Source organism: Chiroxiphia lanceolata, chromosome 11 (genome assembly GCF_009829145.1).
Source record: "Chiroxiphia lanceolata isolate bChiLan1 chromosome 11, bChiLan1.pri, whole genome shotgun sequence".
In the NCBI taxonomy this organism is placed as follows: domain Eukaryota; kingdom Metazoa; phylum Chordata; class Aves; order Passeriformes; family Pipridae; genus Chiroxiphia; species Chiroxiphia lanceolata.
In genome coordinates, this window is record NC_045647.1 from 15,785,403 (window position 1) to 15,798,738 (window position 13,336).

Genomic DNA, 13,336 nt, shown 5'->3' on the forward strand with positions numbered 1-13,336 from the left:
GATTGTCACAGCTCTGTAATTCTCTTAGAGACAGTCCTGCCCCTTGCAGTACCCTGCTTTGTGCTTACTACCTTCCACACAGAGAAGTTGCCTGAGAAGAGCATGAAAAGATGGCTGTTTCCATGAAAGCAGATGGCTTTGCTGGCCAGAGGCTGGAGGCAGTCTCGGGTTGTATTTGTTGTGGATGCAAGTGTGGTTACTCATGAATGCAGCAATGGGTGTTACACTACATGCCTTCCATCCAGTGCAGCCCTTGTGTGTTTTCTTTACTGTGTCCAAGTTTCGGACTGAGGATCTGTTCTCCCTCCAGGTTGCCTGCAACTGTCTTCCTGGTTACAGTGGGGATGGTGTGAGCCAGTGCAACCCCATCAACCTGTGTGAACAGGTATGTCTGCATTTTGCTGCTACCAGAGGCCAAGGCCACAGCCTTGAGGTGTTCCTTTCTCCCAGTAGTTGACAGCAAGAGCAGCATTAGCCTGGTTGTTTGGAGCTGCCTGTCTTGCCTTTCCACATACTGAAGGGATTTCCTTGTGTATCTGGTTTCCATTGCCTCTCACAATGACCTTCGAGTGTGTTGGTCACCTGGCACTCCCTCAGTGTGGAAACAGTGACACAGGGTTGGAGGCAGGTGGGCTTTTTCCTCTCTGCCCATTTTGTGTGGGCTGTGCCCAAAAGCTTCAGAGTAATCTGTGCTCACAGCATCACTGCCATTTCTCGATGTCCCTCTGAATCATGGGGTTTGTCATCACCCTGGGTTCCAAACTGAGGTGAGAAAGTCTTGTTTCGTGGGAGGGTTTGGTGCTGGAAAACCCTCAGGGATTTGGGTGAGGTTTATTCTAAGGCACTAAAGAGGGGGGAGGAAGAATGGTTTGCAGATCCCACGTGGGAGCTCCCACAGGCTGTTCAGATTGTTGGAGATGCCCCTTCATGGAGGCCTTTTGCTTTCCCTGGCAGAACAACGGAGGCTGCAGCCCCTTTGGGCTCTGCAAGTACACGGGGCCAGGCACTCGGAACTGCTCCTGCTCCTGGCACAGCGTTGGAGATGGCTTCACCTGCCGTGGCAAAGTGCATCAGGTGAGAGGCACGTGCAGCACCTCCTGTGTCTGTGTCCCCTGCCCTGCAGCAAAACACTCCCTCCCCTCCCAAGTGTAAGGTGCAGGTGAGCTGATCTCAGTGTCATATCAATGTGGTGTAGGAGTGGAAACAGGTGCTCTGAGACAAACTCTCCATAAATCATAGGTGTGTTTGGTGTGCCAGCTGTGGGAGAGAGTCACAGTAAAATGACTTTGTTCCAAAGGGAGCCATGCTGGGAACATCCTGCTGCTCTGTCAGCAACATTGGCCATACCTCCAGGGGCTGTTTTCTTCATGTTTTAGGCAAATGGGAGTGATTTGGTTTTTTCCCAAGGCAATTTACTTCTGCCCAGTGGGATGAGGGCAGGTGTCCCCTGTGGCCATGCCAGGACTTGGGATCCAGTCTGGAGGGCAGCAGTCTGTGTCCAGTTCTGTTGCCAATACAATGGCTGTACTTGGGAAAGCAGGTGACCTTTCCAGCTAGTGGCAAATAAAATCTGTCATCCCCATAGCAGAGCCAGAAGAAAGGAGATGGACTGTTGTGTGCTTCTATTCTTACTGAAAGTTAATGTGATAAGGAGAGGGAGTTTGCCTTGCCAAGGTATGTCTGCCCTCTGGGCAGCACCCCAGCACTGGTAGTGGCAGCACAGGGAGGTTAAAGCAGAGGTTTTGTGAAGCACTCAAGGTGTCCCATGAGCAAGGGGCAGTTACCTATGAGACAGCTGCTGCAGAACCAGCCAGCTTTCCACTCTGTCCATGCCATCCTGCAGCACTTGTGATGTGAATGGTGCAGGCAGAGGTCACTGCAACATCCATGTCATTTTTCCCTGCAGTGCTGGTGAGGGAGGGAGGGAAGATCACTATGGTGTGTCAGGAGAACTGGTGCCCCATAAGGGTGGGAGACTGACCCGGGGCAGAAGGAACAGGTCACTGTGCTGGCTGGTGAGGAGCACAGTGCTAACACCAGCTGATTCTCTTTGTTCAAGGAGCTTGGAAGGATTCCAGACTCATCCGTGTTCTTTAGGATGATACAGGTTGGTAACAAACAGCCTTGTCCTTGTCTCTGTGCAGTAAATCCCGCTTTTCTGCAGTCTTACTAACTGGAACCTTGTTTTCTGTTTGCCTTCCCACAAATGCTCTTCTAACACAGGCAGAAAACATCAAAGAACTCAGTGGGGCAGGGCCTTTCACTGTCTTCGTCCCACAGACAGATTTCATAGGAAACACTACAACAGTAAGTGTCCTCCCATCCCAAGCTCTGTCAGGTGTTTCACAGCTCCAGTTGTGGCAGTGTCCCCTCTGGGACTGCTCTGCCCAGTAAATTGAAGCAAAGGGGGTTAAAATTGAACCATGAAGGGTTAAAGGCATCCCCTGTTCTCCACCAGTGTAAGAGCAGAAGTTTGGAGGCATCTCACCGAGGAGAGCCTGGGCAGAGGTGGACATGGCTCCTGTTGTAAGGAGACCCTCACTGGACCCCCTTCTCATGGGGCTCAGAGGCACTGTGCCACAGCAGTGATGTGTGCTGGCTTTTGTTGCCCATGGCTATTGTAAGGCCTGGTAACAGCAAGGCATCCAGGCAGCTGTGACAGAGACCTCTTATTCCTTCTCTGTGCCCCAGGTCCTGCTAGCCCAGTTCCCTTCCTTCTATTGCCAACAAGTGGGCTGTTCGGGGCAAGTGGGCCCTGCAGGGAGGAGAGATCATCCCTATTCATTTCTCTGTGAGCTGGGTTCTTCACCAACAGCTTTTTGGTGTCAGTGTAATGGAATATCCTAATCCCATCACTGACAAGTCACATCACTAGTCCCAACCTTTTTCTCATGGGCTCCCATATGCCCAATAAAGGAACAATTCCCAAAGATCACATATCCCAGATGTCACTTCTTCAAGGAAAATGTGGTCATTTGTCCTTCCTCAAAGAACCTAAATGCTGGTTTTGTCAACCTGGTTGAAATTCCCAAAGCTCTCAAATTGTTTTGTGCATTCCCTGTGTTTTGGAGGGACTGGCTTTCCTTCAGGTATGAGTCAGAGGGGCCTTGGGCAATCCAGGTCTGCCTCACAGGGAGCAGAGGCCCTGTGTGCAAGGCAAAGTGCCCCAGTGTGACCTCTGTTTTCTGCCTGTAGTTTGAGGAGTGGAAAAGCAGACATCTCCTCCGGGACCTGCTTCGCTACCACATGGTGGGTTGCCAGAAATTGCTTTCCAGTGACCTGGAAGCCCAGGAGTCCCTCACGTCTTTATCTGGTCACAAAATAAAGATCACAGTGAACGAGGTAATTCCCTTCCCTGTCCCACCTGTCAGGATGTCCCTTCTGCTGTCATTTGAAGCCACTGTGGTTGTGGCAAGTGGCTTGCCCAGGGCCAAAGATCGCTCAGAGGGTGGTGCCATGGCTGTGAATGCCCCATCATGTCCCCTCTCCCCCAGAATAGCATCTTTCTCAACGGGGAAGCCAAGGTGGTCATGAGTGACATCATCGGCGTGAACGGGGTCATCCACTTCATCAACAAGATCCTCATTCCAAGTGACCTGGTGGACCGTAACATCTCCTCCAAGCTCTCATTGGTGAGGCTGAAGGCAGGGCTGTGGTGAGGGCAGGGCCAGGATCTCTCTCCCAACAGCACTGCCTCAGCACAAGGCTGCATCTGCTGCTCTTCCTCCCTCTTCCTGACTGTGGAGGGGTTGTCTGAGGGCATGGATTTGGCTTGTGAAGGTGACAGAACTTGTGGCATAGCCATATTTGGAACAGAAGGAGCCTTATCTATCACTAGGGAACAGCAGTACTGGATGTAGGTGGGGAGATGTGTCCCATGCCAACCATCACACTTTTTTCCAGCGCAGAGCAGATTGCAGTGAGAGATTGCCAATGCCTCTCTGGTACTCCTCAAGCAAGCACTAGGAGCTTATACATCCTGCATTTTACACAAAATAACATTTTCTGTACAGCACAACAGGGTGCTGGAATTCATCCCAGCTCCTGCCATAGCAGCGTCTGTCCAGGATGAATCAGAAAAGCAGGGGCTGCCAAATGCCATCCCTTCCCAGGCCAAATCATCAGCATGATGGTGACAGAGAGAAACTTGTCTTTAGCTGCTGCAGTTGTTAACTGTCTGGTTTCTCCACTGTGTTGCTGGTGCTGGAGGGGGAACCCTTAGAGACAGTTGCTTGCTTTCCTCCCTCTGCAGCAGAACGTCACGGAGGTGGCAGAGGCCTTTGGGTACAGCATTTACAGCAAGCTGCTGCAGGTGAGTGACCTCACACGGGCCGCTCTGTGGGGAGGTGGTTTTATGCACGTGCACGTTCAGTTTTGGGGCTTGTGGCTTTTCCTTTGTGTCCCCTGTTACCTCGGACAGGACGCGGAGCTGCTGCCGCTGGTCGGTGACCCCCTGCACAGGCCCTTCACGCTGCTGTGGCCCACGGACGCCGCCTTTAACGCTCTCCCCGAGGACAGGCAGAAGTACCTGTACCGCAGGGAGCACCGGGACGTGCTGGCCTCCTTCCTCAAGGCACACATGATCAGGGACACCAAGGTAAATGTGATGGCACACAGGCTGCTGCCTCCTGAGGCTACACGTGGTGCCACCACCTGCCTGTGGTTAGGTCAGAGTGACCTTGCCAAATTATTGCTGCTGTGGAACACGCAGCACATCAGCTGTCTAGGGAAGACCCAAAGCTGTTGGAGCATTTGAGGCAACTACAGCTTCATCATGAGCCTCTGGGGGCTGAGCTGAAACCCTCTGTCATCACCTTCCTGGGGAGGCCACATCACTGCCAGAGCATCATTGCAAGGCTCACAAACAGGCTCTTGTCTACAGGGGTGATAAATGAGGGAAAAGTCCAGCTGAGAAAAACTAGGGCCTACTTTCACACACTGGACTCTCATGTTCAGGAATCTGGGATTAACCCAGCATAGTTGTGCTGTGCCACCCCACACCACCTTCATGTACTGCCACGCCACACCCCTCTGAGTGTGGCTGCTGACCCCTGTCCTCACCAGGCAGCACCCCATTAGTATGAACTGCCAGTTTTGCCTGTCTCTCCCTTCACATTCTTCTTATTTCCCTCAGATTGTTGCTGGTAACATGCCCCAGGTCGAAACCATACGGACCATGCACGGCTCCACCATCTCGTTCAGCTGCAGCAAAACCCACGTGGTGAGTGTTGGTAATGCCGGGCTCAGCTTCCATAGATCAGGTGTCCCTGGGCATGGCCATGGAGCCACTGATGCTTCTGGCAGGAACTGAACACAGAGCTGGGGTGCTTGCAGGCAGCTGAGCTGCAGAGAGGCTCAAGATGTTGTGTTCAGCTCAGGGAGGTGTGGGGGTGTGTGGCACCTACACACACATGTCACAATGACCTGGTTGCGAAGCCACCCCCATGGTGCCACAGCCTTGGCACATGTTGGACAGAGGCCATCCTCAGGAGAAGTGGCTATGAAAAGTGTTATTCAGGAAAATGTTGTCCAGGACGTGAGCACAGAGATTTTGGAGAGTTCTTGGGGTGATTAAGAAATCATGGCAGTCAAAAATGGGCAACTTTTGGGTGGTGCACCAGGATGTAGGATGTGCTGGAGTCACACTTTGCTTTCTTCCTCTGTTAGGGGGAGATTCTGGTGGGGAACGGCGATGCCACCATCATCCAGAGGCACATGGAATTCAGTGGGGGCATTGCTTATGGCATTGATAGACTGTTGGAGCCGCCAGATCTGGGGTCTCGGTGTGATAAGTTCAGCTTCACTGAGCTACAGGTAAGCACTTGTGATGAGCTCAGTGAGAATCTGTGCCTCACGTGCCGTGCCATGCCTAGGACGAGGGATGTCAGGAGGGCCTGCTGCTCTTCCTTGGCAAAGCTCTGAGCAGCCAAGAGAGGCAGCAGCACATGCTGAGTTGTTGTGAGGTTTCTTTCTCCCCTCCACAGGGATCTACAGAGAGCTGCGGACTCTGTGGCTTCGAGCCACCCTGCCCTGCTGGCTCCGTTCAACGGGTAAAGCTCACAGCTTTGTCACCAAGGAGGCCTGTGGGGGGACTGATACCCACGTGTCCCTCATGTTTTAGCAGCAAAATGAAGGCCCCTCCCTGCCTGTGGCAAGTCCCTCACATTGTCCATGCCCTGCCCCAAGGCACACGGTCCCATAGGGCAGGAGCTAGGCTGAGAAAAATGGGGTCAGGGGCTCCAGTGGTCTTTGCTTGGTCAGCCCCTATGTGGGTGACAGTGGCACAGGGGTCCTTCCACCAGCATTGGGGTGGCTCTGGGTGCTTTAAAGCAAAAGAGCTCAGCCTGGCCACTGGAGAGTAGCCTTGGGAGGCAGAGGTTGTACCCCATTCTCACTGTGGGCTTCTGGCACATCCCTGAGGTTCATCTGTGGCTCCTCTGTCACCAGCCCCCTCGCATGTTAGGCAGCCTCTGTCACTTGTCATAAAACTGAAAGAGTGGCACAAGAAAAGTCAAGGTGAGTTATCAGTGACCAATGTGGCGAACTCTGTTTTGCCTGTTCCCTCACAGGGGGAAACCAGGCGCTGCTACTATTACGGAAACCAGCTGCTGAGGAACACGTTCCTGCTTCACCGCAACTCCCTGTTGCGGCCGTCGTGGCCACCACACTCCCCGTGGGACCCCTTCAGGAGACACTTCTCTTCCAGGGGGCCTCTGAGACGAGGCTGCAGGAGGAGCTGCGTTTCCAGCCAGTGGATCCCACAGTGCTGTGCCAACCACTACGGCCGAGACTGTCGGGGTAAGAGCCGTGCAACCCTTTCCCACCCCAGCCCTTTCTCCTGTGGGAAGGTGGCACTACTGGTTCAGCACAGACATTTTGCTTCCGTGAATGTCCTTCCCTGGAGAAGGGTGGGCAAAACCCCAGGCAGGGAGCCCCAGCCTGTACAGAGTGCAGGGAACAATCCCCTGGGAGCGTGTGTGGACTAGCATATCAGGGAATTCCCTTTCCTTGGAGAGCCTCTTGACTCCATGGAGAGCCCTGGGCACAGGGCTGCCAGGGGGTGTCTGTCAGACATGTCACTCACCCTTAGGTGCTCGGCCATTCCCTGGTGTCTGTGCTCTGTGCATGGGCAGCTTTCACATCCTTGGGTGAATCTGCTGAGTTAGCGTGGGGTGCAGACACAGCACATTGCAGCAGACAGTCTGGAAGCCATGCCAAATTTGATCCTTTTGCCCCCATTCCCAAAGTTTGCTGTCGTGGGATGTCCCCAGCACTCACTCCCCAGGCTGCCTGAGCTGCCTGTGGTCCAAGCACCGCCATAAGCGGGAGCTCAGCTGGCACCTGGTGTGCAGGCTCAGTGTCAGCGGGAGGCTCCTCTCCAGCCCAGGGTCCTTTTGTCACCTTTGTCACCTCAGCCTCACTAAGGTGCCCCCTTTGCAGTGTGCCCAGGGGGGCTGGAGGCGCCGTGCAATAACCGTGGGACCTGCGACGACAAGATCGGCGGCTCGGGGAGGTGCAACTGCAGCGAGGCCTTCATCGGGACCAGCTGCGAGCTGTGCGCGCCCGGCAGATACGGCCCCGCGTGCCGAGGTACGGGGTGGTGGCTGTGGCACGTGGTGCTGCTTGAGAGGGGGTAGATGCTGGGCTGACCCCCTCGCAGCCGACAGCATGGGAATCAGAGCTGCCACAGTCCCCACAGCGCTCGAGTCAGACCTCTGGGGCTGGGGACATCCCTCCCTGGGGTCTTGCCGGACAGCTGTAGTTGGACAAGACTGGGTGGCACATGCTGGGAGCTGTGGCCAGTGCAGCCATGCTGGCAATGGCCTCACCTCTGTGATGAGACCACAGGGTCAACTCAGCTGAGAGCCCAGGCTGACAGAAAGCATTAAGATGTATTTTGAGCTGGGGGACACGTAAGTTGTGATGGACCCTGTACAGAAAGAGCATCTCCTGGGATGTGCTCAACAGGGCACATGGGATGTGCCCATGTGAGACAAAAGCCAAGGGAAGGAAAAGAAGAGTCCCTCCATCCTACCATTCCAAACTGGGCCTTATGGGCTCTCCAGGAATGTATTTGACAGCTGAATGTTTGCAGGGATTCAGTGAGGAAGCACATTTCCAGAAATGCCCAGGGGAGAGGAGTGATGGGGGTTTGTGGATGCAGAGGCTTTCCCTCCTCTGTGAAGGACACCTGTTACAGAGGAGGACAGTGACAGAAGGGCTGTATGTGCTGCCATGCCCACCTTCATACCTGCCCACACATGCCACCAAGGCAGGTGCCACGATGGTGTGTTTATCCCTTCCTCCCAGAGTGTAACTGCACTGAGCACGGCGTGTGCAACGCGGGGCTGCACGGCGACGGCTTCTGCTTCTGCGCCGAGGGCTGGACTGGAGACCGCTGTGAAATCAGAACAGGTGAGGGATGCCAAGCCCCACCACCCACTATTCCCTGGGACCTGCTGCCATATGGCTGCTTTTGCAGTAGCTGGATAGTCCAAGCAGCAGATTAGAAATATCTCCAAAAAGCTCTCAGTTGTGAGGCTCATCCTGAGATCTGTTGAATTTCACAAGGGTTGGGGTGGTGAGGAAGAGGAGGAGGAGGAAAGGTTCACTGGAATGTTAACAAGCCCCTGAGCTCAGAGGTGCTCCAAAAAGAGCTTGAGCCTGAGGTGAAGGCCTGAGGTGTATCCGATGGAGTAACAGCCCTGTGTGTTTGGGCAAGGCACCTGCAGCAGAGAAGAGGGGGGAAGAAGAAAGGTGGGAGCATGGGGCAGGTGGTGGTGATGGCAGCCGTGCCCGTGTCACAGCCCTTAGATCATCCTGACCCGTGTGTGCTCTGGTTTCAGTGGTGACCCCCACCTGCTCCCCACCGTGCCACCCCCAGGCCGTCTGCCGCGCCGGCAACCTCTGCGAGTGCGACCTGCACTACGAGGGGGACGGGAGAGTGTGCTCAGGTACAGGGGAGCCACGGGGGCTGGGCTGGAGGGATGGTGGGCAGGGCAGTCGGACCGACGCCCATGAGGTGGTGTAGTTAACGCAGCACTTTCCCCCGCAGTGATCGACATGTGCAGCCAGGACAACGGGGGGTGTGCCCGGCACGCCCAGTGCTCCCAAATGGGTGTGAACGTCTCCTGCGCCTGTGATCCCGGCTACAGCGGCGACGGCTACGTGTGCGACCCCATCGATAGGTGCGCGGACGGCAGGAACGGTGACTGCAGCCAGCACGCCTCCTGCATCAGCACCGGCCCGGTGAGCGTGGCCCCTGTGCTGGGGAGATCCTCTTGCCATCCCAGGTGGCTGCCAGGGGATGCTTCAGGCTGCTGGAGGACACTGATGTGACAGTGTCCCCACTACTACAGTCCCCTGCCCCTCCTCCCCGGTCCCCTCAGCTGCTGTGCTCACTCTGCAGGTCCTCACCACCACACCATGCTCTTGGTCTGCTGCCTGGCTGCGGGGATGGTCCTGGGGGTGTTATGCTGAGGCCATTTGTCCCCATTCCTGTGTCTAAGGGGCATAAGATGCGTCAGTTGTGGCGTTCCTGTGCTGTTTTGGGGCTTCTGGGATGGTCCTTCAAGGACAATGCTGGCCATTTTTGCAGAGGAACCAGAGCTGCTCACTGCAGGCCAGAAGATGGGACTGGGACCATGATGTAGTGCAAGAATCATGAGCCACATACCTCAAAGCTCAGCTCAAACAGCATGTGACAAGGAGACAATGTGATATTTTCTAGGTGTGTCCTCTGTCCTACAGAGGCCATGTGGCTTTGTCAGAGTCTTGTTAGGCTGTAGAGGCATTCTGAAGGCTCATCCCTGTCTTCACAGGGATACAAGGATCCCCAGCTGGCATCTGTGTGTTTGCAGTCACACAAATGCCACCCTCCCTTTGTGCTGCAGAACGAGCGGCGCTGCGAGTGCAAGCAGGGCTATGTGGGAGACGGGATCCAGTGCCTGGAAGAGGTTGTGCCCCCCACGGACCGGTGCCTGGAGGACAACGGGCAGTGCCATCGGGAGGCCATCTGCACCGACCTGCACTTCCATGGTGAGTGTGCTCACCCCCACAATGCCAGGGATGGTGTTCCATGGAGAGGTCATGCTCCACCATCCTTCACCTTCTGGCTAGGGCACCCCTTGGGAGAGCTGGAGGGTGGGATGGACAAGGGGACAGGGAGTTGTCTCTGTAGCTTGATCTGGTTTTCACATTCCCCTTTTCTCTGCGTGTCATACGGGGAGGACAAGCCATCCTTGTCTGGTCCCGTGTGATGTGAGATGGCCTCTGGTGGGTTACACTGCCAAGAAGCACCAACTCCACAGTGGAGGGCGAGAGGCTCAGGGGAAGCCTCTCCCTGGCTTGTCCCTTGGCCACATCCCACCCTTGGCCAGCAGTGCTGCCTGTGCTCACATATGGACCACGTGGCTGCCTGGGGAGAGGGCTCAGTCTGTGCTGTGCTGATGCTCCTGGGCCTTGGTGTTTTGCAGATAAGACCATGGGCGTGTTTCACCTGCAGTCACCTCGAAAAAAGTACGACTTCACATACGAGCAGGCTCAGGAGGCCTGTGCCACGGAAGGCGCTTCCCTGGCCACGTTCCGGCAGCTCTCGGCAGCACAGCAGGTCAGGGCAGGGCTGGCTCTGTTGCCTCGTGGGGCTGGGACAGGCAGTGCTTCTCCTGAAGGTGACATGTGGGTGGGTGACCTCTCATCCCCTCAGCCAGGCACTGTTTGCTCCATCAACAGCCCTGAAACCAGGAGGGCTGGTGGGTCTCCCAGTCACGCTGGGATGAGACCTGTGGCAGTGCCTCCACACTTTAGGTGTTGGGGGGATGTTGGATAAAGCTGCACAACAGGAATGTGCATCAAAGCAAAAAAACTTGGGCAAGAGATATTATTTTTAATCTAATCATTGATTTTCCTCTGGTAGATGGGGTTCCATCTGTGCTTGGTGGGTTGGCTGGACAATGGCACAGCCGGATACCCCACAGCCTACCCCAACCCCAGCTGTGGGTCCAACCACGTGGGCATTGTGGACTATGGCTCCCGAAGCAACCTGAGTGAGACCTGGGATGCGTTCTGCTACCGGGAGAAGGGTGAGTGGTGCCAGCACATTGCCTGGGGACAGTCCTGCTGGGCACAAGGGCTGTGTCATGGCAGCAGGCACAGAACTGCCCTTGGAGCGTGAGGCACAGGCAGGTGGGCATATTCCCCTCTCCCCGTGCCCATGTCCAGAGAGAACATGCTGGGGTATCCAGAAGCCAAGGAAGGGAGGGTCGGTGTAACTGGAATGGGTGAGTCAAGTCCTATCTTGGTTTTCCTTTGCAGATCTGACTTGCACCTGCCGTGAGGGGTTTGTGGGAGATGGGTACTGGTGCAGCGGGAGACTCCCCGATGTGCTCGCAGACAACGACCGCTTCTCCACCTTCTATTCCGTAAGGGATGCTTTCCAGGCTCTTCAGTAGCCAGCAGCTGGCAACAAGGCAGAGGGAGGGATGAGTCCTAACAGGAAGGAGCGGTGGTTTGGTCTGTGTGTGGGGTAGAGAGTACAAACACAGAGAGGTTTTCATTCCAGGGCTGGGGAGTTCCTGGGCTGGGGAAGCCGGTAGCGTTGCATTGCCAGCAGTGTGGTCATGGGGAAGATCTCCCGTCTTTTCCAGATGTTGCTCAATTTTGCCAATGACACAGAAGAAGGACTGGATTTTTTCATGTACTTGTCTGATGACTCCGCTCCCAAAACTCTGTTTGTCCCTCTGAACTCTGGCTTTGCAGGCAACGAGGTAAGCAAGCAGGGATGAGTGGCTGCTTGAATGCATGGGATGAACTGTCAGGGCCCCAGAGGAGAGCAGGTGTTGCCAAAGCTGGCATGATGGTGTAAAATAGTTTGGGAGAGGAGGAGGAATGTGGGTCAGAGAGGACCACTGGAGGTCTCCAGTCCAACTACTCCTTCAGAAGATTTAGGTCAGGTTGCTCAGAGCCTTCTCCAATTGAACTTTGACAATTCCTAAGGATAGCAAATCCCTGCTGCTCTGTACAGTCATTCTCTGCTGTGTTTTCTATGAATGGAGCTGCCTGTGGCCATGGAGTCTGGGCTTGGCCAGGGGAGCTGCACAGCAGCAGGGAAGGGGTGAGACCAACTCAGCTGTTTCTCATCCCTGCACACTTTGCATTTTCAGACACTGACAGGAGAAGAACTGAAGCTTCATGTGTCATCCAGCAATGTTGTCCTCTTCAGCTACAACCTCACAACAGGCACCATCATCCCATCCCAGTCAGGACATGACCTCCACATATCAGAACTCCCAGTGGGCAACAGTACAGAGCACTCAGTAGGTTTAACCTTGGCAGAGGGCAAAAGAACCCCCACAAGTTTTCACCACATCTCTTCTGAGACAGAGAGGCTTCCTGGTGAGGTGTCATCACCCGTGTTCTGTTCTGTAGGACGCCAAAGGGATCAATGACACGATGATTGTGGAGTGGGACATCATGGCTTTCAATGGCATCATTCATGCAATTGCAGAGCCCCTGAGGATCCCACCGCCTGTCGTTCAGCTCGGCCAGGTGAGTCCAAGGGCAGGAACAGGGAAGGAATGTGCTGAAACAGCACGAGGGGATGAGGGAGCAGGGATGAAGCAACTGAGTCATCCCAAGGCGTGGCCCCATCCTTTGCCCTCTGCTGTGGCCCATTTTGGGTGGGCTGCCCGCGGCCACATCGGGGAGCGGCAGCAGGAGCTGTGCCGGGGCCGTGCCGTGACGGGGCCGCTGTTTCCGGGCAGGTGAACGGTGCCGCGCAGGGCTCCGTGGCCACCGGGACGGTGTCAGCGCTGTGCTTCGCGCTGGCGCTGGCCGCTGGGGCCGGCATCGCCTACCACTGCGTGAGGAGGCGGCGGCAGGAGGGGCAGTTCGGGTATTTCCAGGTACGAGCGGGCCGGGAGGTGCGGGAGGGCGGGGGATGGAGCCGGGGGGATCCGCCGGGACGGGGCGCCCGAAAGGGGGCGCCAGCGAGCCCGGCCAGACCGAGGGGGCGGGAACAGAGGGCCGGGGGCGTGGCCCTCCGCTTAAGCCCCGCCCCCGGCTCAGCCAATCCCACGCTTCCCCTCGCAGGCGGATCTGCGCGCGGACGAGGAGGAGGAGGAGCAGGAGGAGGGGGCGGGGCCGCGGAAGGCGCGCGCGGGGCCACGCGCCGGCAGGCCCCGCCCCCAGCGGCCGCTCGTGGCCATCCCTAACCCGCTGTACGGCGGCCACGCCCCCGACTACGAACCGCTGCACGTGAGACACGCCCCGCCCCGCCCTGCCCCGCCCTCCCCTCACGGCGCCTCACTCTCAGCCCGCTCTCTTTGTGCCCCCGCAG

General features: G+C 56.1%; 1 protein-coding gene across 3 annotated transcripts in view; it reads left to right on the forward strand.

Moving 5' to 3' along the window:
* STAB1 (stabilin 1) overlaps nt 1-13,336 on the forward strand; it is a 63,215-nt gene that overhangs the window by 47,457 nt on the left and 2,422 nt on the right. For 2 of the 3 annotated variants that reach the window (XM_032699453.1, XM_032699455.1), the window contains exons 45-69: nt 311-385; nt 955-1,074; nt 2,060-2,107; nt 2,224-2,307; nt 3,196-3,342; nt 3,495-3,632; nt 4,253-4,312; nt 4,421-4,597; nt 5,135-5,221; nt 5,668-5,814; nt 5,985-6,050; nt 6,570-6,798; nt 7,441-7,590; nt 8,311-8,415; nt 8,847-8,954; nt 9,056-9,249; nt 9,894-10,038; nt 10,476-10,609; nt 10,916-11,081; nt 11,314-11,420; nt 11,646-11,765; nt 12,162-12,314; nt 12,427-12,546; nt 12,762-12,902; nt 13,090-13,254. In XM_032699453.1, coding sequence (XP_032555344.1) covers nt 311-385; nt 955-1,074; nt 2,060-2,107; nt 2,224-2,307; nt 3,196-3,342; nt 3,495-3,632; nt 4,253-4,312; nt 4,421-4,597; nt 5,135-5,221; nt 5,668-5,814; nt 5,985-6,050; nt 6,570-6,798; nt 7,441-7,590; nt 8,311-8,415; nt 8,847-8,954; nt 9,056-9,249; nt 9,894-10,038; nt 10,476-10,609; nt 10,916-11,081; nt 11,314-11,420; nt 11,646-11,765; nt 12,162-12,314; nt 12,427-12,546; nt 12,762-12,902; nt 13,090-13,254 — 3,186 coding nt within the window. The remainder of the gene's footprint in view (nt 1-310; nt 386-954; nt 1,075-2,059; nt 2,108-2,223; nt 2,308-3,195; nt 3,343-3,494; nt 3,633-4,252; nt 4,313-4,420; nt 4,598-5,134; nt 5,222-5,667; nt 5,815-5,984; nt 6,051-6,569; nt 6,799-7,440; nt 7,591-8,310; nt 8,416-8,846; nt 8,955-9,055; nt 9,250-9,893; nt 10,039-10,475; nt 10,610-10,915; nt 11,082-11,313; nt 11,421-11,645; nt 11,766-12,161; nt 12,315-12,426; nt 12,547-12,761; nt 12,903-13,089; nt 13,255-13,336) is intronic. The other variant, XM_032699454.1, reaches the window with a different exon arrangement.